Consider the following 14,402-nt stretch of genomic DNA (forward strand, 5'->3'; position numbering starts at 1 on the left):
TTTTTACCCATGAGGGTGGTCCTTGCATCTGCAAAGGTGAAGCAATATCACCTCTGCTTGAATTTTCAGTCTTCAGAACTGGAGTCTTTGGTTGGTGTTTTTTTCTCCCCTTTCCTCCAGAAGGCTCCCCTGAAAGCTGCCTGCTCTTACTGTTGTAAACTCCTTAGAGCTGACATAAAATTACCACCTACCCTCTGCCAGGGTTCGTTTAAACAGCTCTTCGTTAAACAGCGGCTGTTTATTTTTGTATTGCATCAGGACAAAAGCAATCATTTCCCTCCTTAGACTCTTGACTTGTTAAACAAACCAGAATTATTTGTTTTCCCTTTGGAAGACATGATCTTCGTTCCTCTTAACCACTTTTTTGTACCTCAGTTCCAGACTGAAGTCAGCCTGCTGACATGTGCATGAGAAGAAGAGTGAAAACCACTCTTCTAGAGTGCTTTTTTCTGAAACCTGCCCTTAAAATCTCCCTGCTTTTGCAGCACTCTTGCTTGCATGGCCTTCACCTGCTCACATGCAGTTGACTAATCCTATTATCAGCTAGTATGTCCCTATCTTTGTTCTCCTCCATCACTGCCAAATGGTGAGGCCCCAGTCAGCAGGAAATTTGGTAGTTCATGACCCGCAAGTTGATTTAATGAGATCTGTCATGATCTTTATGTTCCCTCCTGGTGACATTCCTGCTCACCAGGAACAACTTTTTGGCACAGCCTGTCCAAAATAAAGAAAGAAGGACCTGTCTGGGCTCTTTCAATGTTCAGAGAGGGACATCCAGTGTCCTAAATCTAGGTATGTCTACCTGAGTGTTGCTTTTATGCTGGTTTCCATAATCTCCATTTCTTTGAAATCTTGACTCCAGGCCCTAATGGACAGTGTACTAGGTTGGACTGAATATCCAATTTCTGTATCCATTCCAGAGGTGCTGGTAGCAGTTCAGAATCTGGGTATTTTCATACTTAGATGGGTCCTATCAGACTAACCTCAGATGCTCTGATGTGCTTATGTGCTTTAGAGTTGCCAGGCAGATGTTCAGAAAAATCTCTGTAGGTGCCTGTACCAACCTTAAGACAGTATTGCTTTGAAAAACAGATTTTGTGACTCAAGGGCTTTTTAAAGTTATTTAATTAACTCGGTATCTTGATTCCTTACTAAAATCCAGTAGGTTCCCAGTTGTTACAAGTGCTAAAATTAGCTCAGCAAACGGAATTTTTGGTTATTTTCAGTAAGGGTACATTTTATTCTCTGTCACTGGCTTTGGAGGTTTCCATGCTCTGAACACAGTCAGGCCTCCACAAATAGCAGGCATTTTGCTTTTCTTCTGGCTCTGAGTAATTTAAAAGATGAAAACTCCACCTGTTGAGTTTGGCTGTGATGTGCTAGCCGACACGTCCCGCTGTTCTGCGCAGGCTCTTCCTGGGGTCAGGTGAGGTGTGGGCAGAGCTGAGCCATTCCAAAAGAGAAGATGTTTCCTTAAATCTCTGGGCATTAACTCGAGTGCAATCGTGTTGGCTGCTGCCTTAAAATATGATGTCACCTTGCCCCAATCACAGCCCATTTTCTGGGAGCGTGATGTGAGCTCCCCAGAGAAGCATCCTCTGAGTGACAGCAGCATCCCGTGCGGCCGTTGCTAAGCGACAAGATTCGGCTTTCAGCAGGATCTAATTTTAAAGTATTTAACCCTAGATCTGTCAAGGTTCATTATTTCCAGTGTGCTGGTTAATCCCTACTTGTTGATGCCCAACTTCACAAATGTGCTGCTCCTCGTAGTGGTGCTGTTTTATTTGTCACAGATAATGTCTCAGAACAAGGAGAAGCAAAAACGCCCCGGGTAGAGCTCGATACCAAATTTCATTTTAGCTCTGATCTATACACAGAAATATGGGACACAATTAGAGGTGAAAATCCTGCATTGCTGTTCTGGGAATCTTCCTTTCTTTGCTGGCTTGTGCAAGTGGCTCACCCCTGCTTTCCTTCTAAGGAATGCTGGATTTCAAGTGAATGAGTGCTGGTGGCAACAGCAATTAAGCTTCAATTTTTAGTAATATTATGTGTCCTCTTGTTTCTTGCTGTATTTCATCTAGGTTAAGAAGCTCGTCATCTTACCTAAAGGCATTTGAAAAAAAGGATGTAATTTTGAAATTTGAGGGGGTTTTAATACAGAAAACTTTAGTTCTTTTAAATCATTACAGATAATGATGAAGATAATTACAGATAATTCTACAGAGAATTTTTGTTGGTGTTTTTTGTGGGGGTTGTTTGGTGTGGCTTTTTTTAAATAGTTATCTGCATTTTACTTCTTTCTAAAATGTAGAGGCCTGGAATGCTATCAGGTATTTTTCAAAAAAAAAAAAAGAAAAATTTCTGACCAGCTGTGTCACTCTTTGATTAATTACTACACATACCTCTAAGTCCACTCAAGTCCACTGCTACCTTCTTAATGTGGTATCTCATTCAGCTGAGATAATGCTGCTGTAACTGGTCAGCATCATAACAACAACAAAAGAAAAAACACTGAGAACTGCACAAGCCCTTCCTTCCCCCAAATGCAGTAAAATTCAAAAAAAATAGATTATTCATATTTTAAATGCTAATATAGCTAATCTCAGCCACATAATCCCAGCTAGGCTTCTTCCTCCTCCTGTTGTTAGGGTTTGAAACTGACACCACCTTGCTCCTTGTGCTGTATCTCCTTCCCAGTGCACACTAATGCACAAAAACAGACCTGTCGCTGCCAAGGCACTTTTTTCAGCAGTTGATTTGATCAGGATACTCTCCTGCTGCCTTTTAATCCTCCCTTCCACTGCTCCAAGTTCCCATTCCCATCTCTGGGCTCATGCTGCCCAAAAACCTTTTTGTGGCTTTCTCCCCCTGTGTGCTGTGTTGTGCCTTCTCCCTGTGCTGTCAGTGAAGAGCCCTGCCCCACATCTCCTCCATCCCCCTCTTCTTTTGCATCCTGGTCATTACACATCAAAGACCTGCCTTTAGCTCATTCCAAAAGTCCAAATTATTCCCAGAGGCACCACAGTCCTTTAAAAAATAATCATAAAAAGTTCCTGATCAAACTGTTCCCTAAATTCCTGGTAGACCTCCGAGCTCTCTCCTTTCTCTGCTCATGTGTCTGTCTCTGGAGAGAAGACAAAGCCACGACATCTTTGCTGTGGTAACAGCTCCAGGACTGTGGAAGTTCCTTGCATGGGTAAGTCAGGACTTCTTCCCAAGGCTTCCAGATCTGTATCACAACTGGGGTACACGAGACAGCATCCACTTCTCACTCCATAATCTTCACAATGTTCCTCCTCCATTATTTCTTTCTCTATGAAATCAGCAATTTCTCTCCTGGGATTTAATGTATATTGCTTTTATTTTTCTTTCACCAGCAAACGTGCAAGACTCTGGAATTTCAGTGTGGGCAGTTCTAGCCAGGCTGAGGTTTCTCAGCTATGGCCCCTGCAATTGTGAAGAAAAGCAAGAAATGAGGCTGCAGAAGATGTACAGACCTTCAACAAAAGATGGCAAAGCTAGGGAAGAGGTTTCACTTCCCTGGAGAGGGGGAATTCCACATTCAAAACCCAAACTCCTTGAGCTGTTACTAAGTTCTGCTGGTTTCTGGAGCGAGTATCAGTGAGGATTTGCTGTGGAGGGACAGTAGTTCCTGCTGTTGCACGCAGGGCTGGTATGTGTTGTACCCACGTGGAATGTGAGATGCAAAGTTCAGCTCTGACTTATCACAGGCAGCTGCCTGCTCAGTTTTTCCATCTTCTCGTCCTCAGCAATTTCTTTCTGTACAAAGGCACCGCTCCCCTGGCCATGCACACACCCTATAGATGACTCAAGCTATTTAACCTATGGGCTGGGAAGGGACGTGAGAGAGAGAGAGAGACTTGTTCTCATTTCTATTTTTAAATGCTATGGAAACACTGAAATCACGATGATGAATAGTAATTAAACTGGTCTGTGAGGCGCACTCTCTGTACATACATATACTTTTTTAAATTTTTTTTTTTATTTTTACTACTTGCCTTTTTTTATCAATCAGGTTTTGACGAGGTGAAAGGTTATTCTTAATGAGCAGTCTGTTACAGTCACCATGAGAAATAACGAGCGTGCATTGTGAGCACACATCCTGCTGTTCAGACTTGCCGTTGCTACGATAACAGAAACAAAACACCAGTTTCGGGTGCTCGCAGCTTCCGAGGATGTGGTTTATTTGCTACTTGTGATAGTCTGATGACTGAAGATGGATCCCTTCCAATCATTTTTGAATTTTTCCTGTCTCTTAGAAACCCTTTTGTTGTGAGTACTTTTGAGGACACAAGTGATGACAATGAAGTTTATTTTCCCAAAGCACAGAAAACATCCTGGATAAGCTGAAATATGTTCTTTGTTTATTTCTTTACCTGCACCTATTCCCGGGGTCTGTGAGTAAAAGTTCTGACAAATAAGACAGAGGGGAAGACACGGTTTGAGCAGGGAGGAGAAATGAGCCTGAAAATAGGATGGTTTTGAAACAATCACTGTAAATCTTAAATAAATTAGTTGTCTTGAGACAGCACCTAGAATTCAACACCCATTGTAGCAGCTGCTGAGCACAGACACAAGGGAAGGACAGCCTCTGTTACACTGTCTATCCTTTGCTATCTGTTCTCCCCGTGGGAACAAAAATGCCATGAGTGTTGGGAGGGATTCCTTTGCTCCACACGTCACCTCTGAGCGTGCATTAAACCCTGCTGCCACAACCTGTATTTATTCCCGTGGGTGTGGCACAGAAGGCTGTATTTTGGGGGTCCTGTCCCACACTGCTTGGCATTCCACCCCCATGAGCTCTCTCCCTCCAAACTTCTGCCAAGAGGAGCAGTCCCCTGCAATTACTGAGTCAGTGCTGTGGGAGCCTCAGGACACCACGCTGCGGTGACACGTCCCTGGGCTGTAGTGCTGGGACAGCCCTGCTCTCCAGGGAGAGGTGAGAATTAAGGATGTGCTTGAGAGGAAACAGAACAAGGAAGACATTTTTTGCACAGCTGACTTTTGGGGAAATGGCACTTGCAGCTGCCACAGCAAATCAAGTGGATGAATTGGAGAATTTCCTGCGTGAAGGGAAAAAAAGCCTCAACCAACAAACCAGCTAACTTTTGTCACCTGTGTTTTCAGGGAAATTTGCTGAAGCTGTTTGCCAAGAGCCACCGTGAGATGACTGATAAATTTCTATGTTGTATGTTCCTGACTCTGGGATCTGTGAGAAACTGGGCAAGAGACAGTACCACTTTAAAACACGAGAGGCTGGCCTGATTCTTATATACACTGCAGTAGGGCTGCTCTGGTGAGCCTAAAAATCCTGCAGCCAGCTCTCAGCCTTGAAGCTTTCATTTTCTCCTTTCACTCGATCCAAGCAACTGGCATTGCCTCCTATGATAAATGCCCTACATGAAGTACACTTGGGTCTCGAAACTCTGGGCGGATGCAGGTGAATAAATTCTGTGCTCTTCCACTCCGAGCGCTCTCTGCCCAGTCAGGAGCACTGCTGCTGTCAGTGGGGAAGCAATTCATTCTGCCACAACTAGGCACTGTAATTCTCTGAGCTCCTCTCCCAGCTTTCAGCTGTGAAACCCCTCTGCCAGCATTCACTGCACCAGAGACAGGGGAAAACTGCATCACAAAAGCATCTCTGGAGGCAGCACAACCTCGGGAGTACTTGCAAAGTGCGTTCAAAGTATTGCAGTGTAACATTTCAATGAAAGACACAGCCTAGAAAATGCAAACTTAAAAGTACAGGTTGGAGTCAACTGTAAAGGCTTTAAATAATTTTCCTATACAAAATTTACTCCACTGACATATAAGGATATACCATGGATGGCATGCTGCTCTTAACCCTGATCTGTTTGCAGCAGTTGCAAACCCCATTTGCTTTGCTAGAAAACTTCTGTAGGGGATGCAAAATGGAGTGGAAAGAGAAGTGTATCTGCTCTAACAGTTCAAAACTAGAGCTTCCTTATTTCTTATTCCAGGATTGCTGTTTAAGCTCTTCTAGTCAAGCAGAACAGCAGCAAGATGATTTGGATGAATGATGACAGTGTGTGTTTTGCCTATCTCCCCTTTTACACTTCCTAAAAATGCACAGTGCTGTTGTTGGCAATAGGGATCAGCAACATGTCCTCCAAAACGAAGACTTCCTGTGGAGACACAAACATGTTTACTAATCTGGCCCCCATGTCATATTTAGGGCTTGCCAACTTCACTACTGTGATAAGCAAAAGAACAGCACACACCATCAAAGCCTCAAGACTAAGGGAAAAAATTAGCTTCCATTACGGGCACCCTCTATTCACTCCTTCTTAAGGGGAACAAAGACAAAAGGAGGTAAAAAAACCAATGATTTATCACCTCTAGCACTACCCACTACTGAGGAACAGCTATGAAGACACCGTGCTGAAATCAAGTGGAAAAAAATGATACCATGGAAACGGAACAAAAATAATAATTTGCTGCTACACTCCGTCCTAGACCAGGAAGCCCTTAACCTGCAAATCACCAGATGCTCAGCATATACTGGGGAAGTCTCATCACATTTTTGCCTTATTACTCTTTTCCTTACCCATCTGTTTCCAGTCATGCTCAGAAACAAAATTCTGCATTGCCTGAGTACCTGGCAGTACCAAATACACCTTTTATGATGTTCTCAGTTTCTGCTTGAAGTGTGCTGATGGTGTATACGCGTTTAAATGTTTGGCCAGTCTGAGGATAAAGAAGCAAATACGAGGCAAGTGGCAGAGCCTCAGCAGTCTTGAAAGGATGGCTGAATGCTGGAGAAGCTCAGAGGTGGCTCTGAAACAGAGACCAACACGCTGGAGAGAAGGGAGCAGAGAAGGGCCCCTCCAGGACAGCACTGGGTGCAGAAAGCCAGAATCACAAAATCACAGAGTTGTTAGAGTTGGAAGGGATGTCAGGAGAGAGCATCCATTCCACCCCCTCTGCCAGGGCAGGGTCACCTGGAGCAGGTGACACTGGAGCGTGTCCAGGTGGGGCTGAATGTCCCCAGGGAGGGAGACTCCTCATCCTCCCTGGGCAGCTGTGCCACTGCTCTGCCACCCCCAGTGTAAAGAAATTCCTCCTCGTGCTGAGGTGGAACTTGTTGTGTTTCAGTGTCTGTAAACTCCTCGTCCTGTCACTGGGCACCCCTGAAAAGAGCCTGGCACCATCCCCTTGGCACCTGGAATATTTACATGCATCGATGAGATCCCCTCTCAGTGATGCCCCAGACTGTGGAATTCGAGTTTCTGCACAGAGAGGGCATCCCACAGCCCTTGCTCCCCTTCTGGGATATAAGGGATACGCTCAGTATCTCCCTGTGAAAAATGCGTATTTTATGATTGGCTTTTCGCAAATATTAAAGAGAATATTATATGTGTTGTGTTAGAAAGTTAGGCTGTATTAATTTTTTTAATAGCGTGTTAAATATAGCTTTAAGTTATAGCATAATGTTAAAATAGAAACTATGCTGTGTAAGATACTTTTTAAAGAAAGGACTCACAGCGAGATAGCCACAGGACACCTAAATCTTTCAGTGAAAGAGAATTTATTGCCCCATTATCAGAAGAAATGAACTTCTTCCTGCCTCGCTCAGCCCTGAAGATGCCATTGAGATTAAGAGGAATAAGCTGACACTGACCAGAGAGAATCCTTTGTTTGAATGGAATTTATGCATCATGTACGAAGTGTATGAATATGCAACAGGCTGTTGTTTTAAGGGTTAATCCTCTGTTACTGTGTGTCCTTTTTCGGGCTCTTGTTGCCAAGAAAAAAGGACCAGCACGTCCGTAACTCTTTGTTTCTATTGTCTCATATTGTCCTAATCCAAATTGTCCAAGTTATTATTACTCCAATGATATTGCTATTTTTATAACTATTTTATTACCATTAAACATTTAAAATTTTAAAAACAAGCGGCTGGCGTTTGTCACATCCGGCACTGAGAGCTGGAGCCTGTGGGGAGGGCCGGCCCGGGCCCGGCCTCGCACGGGGCGCTGAGGGCAATGTCGGGCCCGCCTTTTGTTCCGCCGCGGCCGCCATGGGCCCGCCAGCACCCGCGGCCGCCTCAGCGTCTGTGCGAGTCCCGGGGCTCCCCCTGCCGACAGCGCTGCCCGCCCGGGGAGCCGCGGCACCGGCGGGGGCACGGTGCCAGGCAGGGATGGCGCCGGAGCACCGCTCCCCGCCCCTCCCCCATCGCGATTGTCGCGACATGAACCCCCAGCCCGGCTCGCGGGCGAAGCTTTTTGGGCGGGGCGGGGCCCCGTAGCCCGCAGCCGTTGCCGGGGCAACGGTGCGAGCGCCTCGCAGTTGTCACGTGATCAGACACGCCCCACAGCCACGCCCCCCTCCCGCCGCCATCTTGGAAGTTGCGTCAAGATGGCGGCGCCGGCGGCTTAAAGCTCCGCCCCCGCCGCTTCGCGCACTGCGCGGTTACGTCACCACGTTCCCGCCGTCCTGAACCCGGAAGTGCGTCTTGCCATTCGCGGGCGTGCGGGGCCGGCGGGAGCGCCCGAGCCCGGCCGAGCGCAGCCGAGCCCGGCCGAACCGAGCCGAGCGCAGCCGAGCCGGCGGGGCGGAGATGGCGGCGGCGGCGGAGCTGCAGGGGAAGTACCAGAAGCTGGCCCAGGAGTACTCCAAGGTACCGGGCACCAGCTCCCGTCCCCGCGGGGCCCGCAGCCCCGGCGCCGCTCGGGGCTGCAGCGCTGCTTTCCGCGGTAGCGCGGAGTGCCGGCGGTGAGGCGGGGGGCGCGGGTTTGCAGGTGCCGGGGAGCGCGGCAGAGTGGCCTCGTGTGCAGGACGTCCCGGCGTGCCCACAGCGGGCTCGGCCGTGCCGGGCGAGTGACACTGGCTGTGCTCTCCCTCGCTCCCCGCTCCCCGGTGGGTGCGGGCCCTGGTTTTGCCCGCTGGGCGGTGAACATTTGCCCCGGTGTCGGTCCTGCTCCCACCCGTGTGAGCTCCCCGGTGCGGGAGCTCGGTGCTGGCAGTGTCTTGGAAGCGAGCAGGACACTTGCTTCCACGTTTGCCTCCTGTGTGTCCCCCTTCTTCTGCCCTAGGTGACTTTGGATCCTGTTTCTGGTGCTCCTTGGCACAGGGTTTGCAGAGATGTGTAGCCCGTAGTGGAGAATGCCTTTCCTTTCCAGGGTGCCTGAGATGACTTGTGAAATAGTGGAGCCTTGCTTAGCACAGAGCCCTTCATTCTTTCTTCCTCACTGAAAGGAAGAGGAGACTCTTGGTCTTGAGTGGCAGAGTCCTTCAACAGCCTTGGGGAAGAAAGGCAGAGCTTTATGTGCAGCCCCACATCAGCGAGTGGCACAAGGCACTTGTCTGTGTTTGACACATCTGCCAGCTTACGGAACCATGTCTCTAAATACTCTTCTCCTTGGAACTGTTACAAAAACACGATGTGTAGCATGTAAATAGTTTACAGGTAGATAGCCTTTTAATGCTGCCACAAAATAGTTTTAAGAACGTTTAATTTGCTTTGCAGCTTTGTAGGTCACAGAATTCACATGCGTTGCTTTGTACAGAGATTCTGTTATTCCTTGGAGATCAGTAGTGGCTGAGGATGAGATAATGGAGGGATTTTGGTACTTGATTCCTGAATGAGCTTTGGGAATGTGAACTTCTGACTCTAGCTTCCAAAGTTCCTGCTGCTGGATCCTTTCTTTTAGTATCGTGGTGCCCAGAAGCTTTCTTTGAGTTTCACCATGCACTTCTCAGCCTGTACCATTTCTCTTTTGCTGGAACTATTTTTTTCATCTCGTCCCATTTCTCATGCAGTGCAGCTCATTGTGGGACCTCCCTTTGCAGAGCCTTCTTCTCTTTGTTGTTGGCTGCTTTTGTGTGCAGGTGGAAACGAAGAGTAGCCCTGGAGTAGCCTGCTCACTTGTAGGTGCTCTGAAAGCCAAGGAGAGAGGTGGACAGGAGTCTCACAGACTCAGGCAGTGCTGGGGGAAGTCCCTGCCAAAGGATTGCTTGTCCTCTTGGTTCACAGACCAGTCCAGAAGAAGGATGAGGAGAAGAAGATACTCTGAAGGTACACGAGTTGCAGCTGCTGGCTGTCTCCTGAAGGAATATTCAAAGCAGCTTTGTGGCAGCCTGTGTGGGTCCCACTTCAGCTGGGGTCTGTGTGTGCAGCAGGACTGAGCTGCTTCGTTCTCTGCTCCTGATGTGTTCCTGCAGTAGTAGCTGTGGCACAGAGTGGAAAACTCCTGCGCTGCTCTTTCTTGCTAGGGAAACCCTGTGTGTGGAAGTTTTTCTGTGGTGCACTGGGAGGTTTTTTTGTCTTGCCTTTGTGATGCCTGAGCAGCACAGTGGGAATACTGCAGGGGAAGCAGCTGTGCTTAGCAGTGACTTCTGACCTTTCAAATACACTGTCATCACACTGAAACAGTGAGCCACTGCTGTTTTACACTGAAACTTGCCTTTTATGCACCTGCCAGATACCTGCACAAACCCTTTTAATTTATATCTGCAACAGCTGGACTCACACATGTCAAATGAATGCAAACTGCCTTTGAAGAAACCAGGATTCAAGCAATTTTCAAGGAATGGGAAGATGGAACTGGCATTATCCTCATTGCTGCAGGGTAGAGGTACTCTGTGGAGTGACTGGGAAACAGATTCCTTGAGTATCACTTTTCACTGCAGTGATTTTAGCTCAGATTATGGGTACTGTATAAGTAAGGCTTATAGAGAGCTTTTCCTTGTATGCTTTTTATGCCTTTTTGTGTCGGTCTGTTCTCTCTGGATCATCTGCTGCCCCTGGTAAGAAGTAATTTTGCAGTAAACTCATTTTCAATTGATACAGGTGTTGAGTTTGAGTCCTGCTTGTGTTCCAGAACTGGTTAGAAACAGTTTTGGGAAGAAGAGGGGAGAGATAGAAATAGCCCTGAATATGACCAAGAACTTCATTAGTCAAGGAAGAGGTTGCAACTTTTCCATATTTGTTCCTAGTTCTTCAAATCTTAACCACATTTAAGTAACTGGTCTCCAAGGGCATTTATTGAGTAAGAATTCTGTTCTATTTGACCAAAATGTTCAGATGGTAAAGTTACTTCTTGTTCTTTGGCAAGCCAGGATATGAATTGGATGCCTTTTAAACCTGATACCACTGCTATCTACCTGAAGAGAATACTTGAAAAAGCATTCACACCTGGCACTCTCCTGAGAGAATGTGATGCTTTCTGAACTTTCTCATGGATTGCTTTTGTTCATTCTGCTGCCCTTGCATAGTTACTGGCATCTCTTTGTTTTTCAGCTTCGTGCTCAGAACCAAGTCCTGAAAAAAGGAGTTGTAGATGAGCAAGCAAACTCTGCCTCACTGAAGGTAATCTCTAAACACTGCTCGTGTCAGGTGTACTAAGCTGTGACAAAATAAGTGTATAGGGGTACTTTTTAGTAAAAAGTAATGTCAGTAAAAGAATGAAGAGGGAACTTGATTTTAGTAAAAGAATTTCTGTTTTGCAGCTAGCCTGTTCTCTCTAAGTGCTGAGTTTGTAAAAGGGGAAGGTTGATTCTTGATAATTATAGAATTAAACAGCTACTTGGGTATGATCTGTGACCAGCTCAAGGAAGTGAGATACATTTTTTTAGTTTAGAAGTGATACTTTGTCTGTTCAGTGTTTCAAAAGTGTAGCAATTTTCTAAGTCGTTCTTGTTTTTAACGTGTAAAAATAAATGTGAAGATTTTAATTTTAATTTTTTTTTTTTTGTCATTCAGGAACAACTGAAGATGAAGGATCAGTCCCTGAGGAAACTGCAACAAGAAATGGACAGCTTGACCTTTCGAAATCAGCAACTTGCCAAGCGGGTGGAGCTACTTCAAGATGAACTTGCATTAAGTGAGGCTCGGGGCAAAAAGAACAAGGTATGTGCTGAAGGCAAAAAAAAACTTGCTTAGCAATTGTCTGCTCCTCACCTGTCAAAGCCTTATCCTGAGTTTTAGCAGTAGGTGTTTTGTGGCAAGGGTTGAGCTGAATGTTCTTGTCAGAACTTGTGTTATTTTACCTGATGTTAGTGAAAATACCAATAAAACAGGTATTGAGATATATATATATATATAATGCATGCTGTGTAGTTCTCTACTCTTCTAGTCTGTCAGCTGACTGATGCTGAATTGCTGTCTTCTTTTATGGATATTTATTAAGTGTTCAAAAAACTGGGAAATATTTTGGAGCTCTGTGATTGGTCAGCTGCTATGCAGAAAGCTGATCACTCCTCATTTCCCATCCCCACCCTTTTGCTTTCTAACTTTGATGTTGGTAGTTAACTCTTCAGCCTATGATCATAGCTTTTCTATGTGAGTCTTGCCAAATGCTTTGAAATATAAATTTTTATCTTGTATTCTTGATGTTATTTCAAAATGGCAGAATGATGAACACTGTGATCTTTTTCTGCCAGAATACTTGCTGATTAAACCTTGTGGTATCATATTCTAAGACCAGCTGTGCCTTCTGTAGGTAGCATCACAATTCCAGGGGTGGTATGCTTGGATTTCAGTAATTCTCAAGCATCTCTTGCTACTTTCCACATGAAGAAACCCCTCTTAATTACTGCTGTCTTTTCTTTTTGGTACTGTCTTTTCTCAATGTGCTGTACTTATGAAGACTGGCTTTAAATAAATCATTCAATTGATTAGTAATATGATCATCTTCCTTACTCTTCCCATAAACTCTTGCCCATTTTTCTGCTGTCCAATTCCTTGACAAGCACAGTGCTTCTGATTACATTATTCATGCACCACAATAGATTGTTCTGTCCAATGCAGTTTGACCCTTCTGTTCTTTTATTTCCAACTATGTAAGTTACTGTTTTGCTAGCTGTGTTTCCAAATTTTCAAGGACATCAGCCTGTCTTAGTAGCTTTGAAAACAATTGCCAGTGAGTTTCTTTCCTGTTAAAATGCACAGCTTTAGTTCCCTGATCTGTGTTAGAGTGCAATCCTTTTAGAAGGAGCAGAACATGTGCCCATATCTCAGGTGGAGTTCACAGGCTGGCATCAAATACAGAGGTGACTTATCTTCCCTACATATCCCTAGTTCTTGAGGTTTGGTGTTGAGTTTAAATGCATAGTCTCCCCTGTGTTTGGTGATAATACCTTTCTTCAGCAGTGTGGTGTGTGGGATTCACTGGTGCTCCGAGTCTTTTGGATTAATTGAGTGGAAAATGAGGAACCAGGCAGAGGGGGATATGTGTGGTTGATGGCCAGGGAAGACCCTGTGCTTCCATGGCACCTTATGCTGAGAGCAGCCTGCCTTACACCTGGCCCCTTGCTGGGCACAGATGTGCCTTACACACAGCTAGCTGAGCCTGGCTATGGAGGTTTTTGGATTCCTGACTGCATGGGCTCATGCAGGATTCCAGTGAATTCAGCTGGGCTGCTGCCCATCCAAGTGATTGATTCCCCATGAGTGTGAATGGCACCCGTGTGTGGAGGCTTTCCCCAGGCAGTGCTGTACCACTGCAGGGTCACAGGGCTGTGAAGGAAAGGAAAGTGTGCTGCCTTGAGGCTGCTGCTGAGTGCAATATTCACACCTTTGGATGTATCAGTCAGGGTCAGCAGGAATTCTGCTGGTGTGCCCCTTCCGGGAGTTACCTGTGGGAGCTGTGCTCACAGCCCTGGGACTTGGAGATAATGAGTGCATTTTGACTCTTTTAGAAAAGTGTAGAATCCTCATCTCAGCTGAGTCAAGAACAGAAAAGTGTCTTCAATGAAGATCTTCAGAAGAAAATAGAAGAAAATGAACGACTGCATATACTTGTGAGTGAAAGTTTGTTTTGCCTTTATTGTTGGCTCAGAGAACTGGTGTTGCAACCAAAGATACGGAAAGTAAAGTGCTGTCTGATGGGTTTAGAATCTTAGTTGTATGCAAAGCAGTAGATTAGATCAGATTGTTTATAAAGCTGTTCACTAGGCAAATAAAGTATTTTGACTTTGGATTCTTAAAACAGTGTGTGGAATCACATAATATGTGTTTTCTCATTTAGATTTTTAACTTTTGGTTAACAGTTGACAGCTGCCCTACTGAAAATAGCCTGGTACTGATAGGAAATTTCTTATTAGTTCATTAACTGTTTCAGAATTGCTTTAAAGTTTAAAATATTTTCTGCAAGTTGCCTTAATTAGGAGCTACTTCACCAAAGTGGAATGCATTTCACTTTAGAAACTTGAGAAACTTTTTGGCTCAAGTTCAGTTTTTCGTGTGCCTGCTATTAATCAGCAATATATTTAAAGAATGATTACTGCTACAAAACTTTCCTGAATCTTTTCTCTGTAGATAAAATAAAATTTCTATTTTTCTAAGAACTGGTAATTGCTGTTAACCTGATCTGCCTAATGAAATTGGAGAACTTAAAGGACTGGATTCAATAGTA

The 14,402-nt window shown here is 45.3% G+C and overlaps 1 protein-coding gene across 2 annotated transcripts in view; it reads left to right on the forward strand.

The window, feature by feature from the left end:
• The first annotated feature begins 8,523 nt into the window (after nucleotides 1–8,523).
• Nucleotides 8,524–14,402, forward strand: part of PPP1R21 (protein phosphatase 1 regulatory subunit 21) — a 31,925-nt gene continuing 26,046 nt past the window's right edge. For both annotated transcript variants that reach the window (XM_084201977.1, XM_084201976.1), the window contains exons 1-4: nucleotides 8,524–8,665; nucleotides 11,288–11,356; nucleotides 11,750–11,896; nucleotides 13,687–13,788. In XM_084201977.1, the coding sequence (XP_084058103.1) occupies nucleotides 8,606–8,665; nucleotides 11,288–11,356; nucleotides 11,750–11,896; nucleotides 13,687–13,788 (378 nt within the window). In that variant the 5' untranslated portion in view covers nucleotides 8,524–8,605. The remainder of the gene's footprint in view (nucleotides 8,666–11,287; nucleotides 11,357–11,749; nucleotides 11,897–13,686; nucleotides 13,789–14,402) is intronic.

Source organism: Fringilla coelebs (genome assembly GCF_963513975.1).
Source record: "Fringilla coelebs genome assembly, chromosome: 3".
Taxonomy (NCBI): Eukaryota; Metazoa; Chordata; class Aves; order Passeriformes; family Fringillidae; genus Fringilla; species Fringilla coelebs.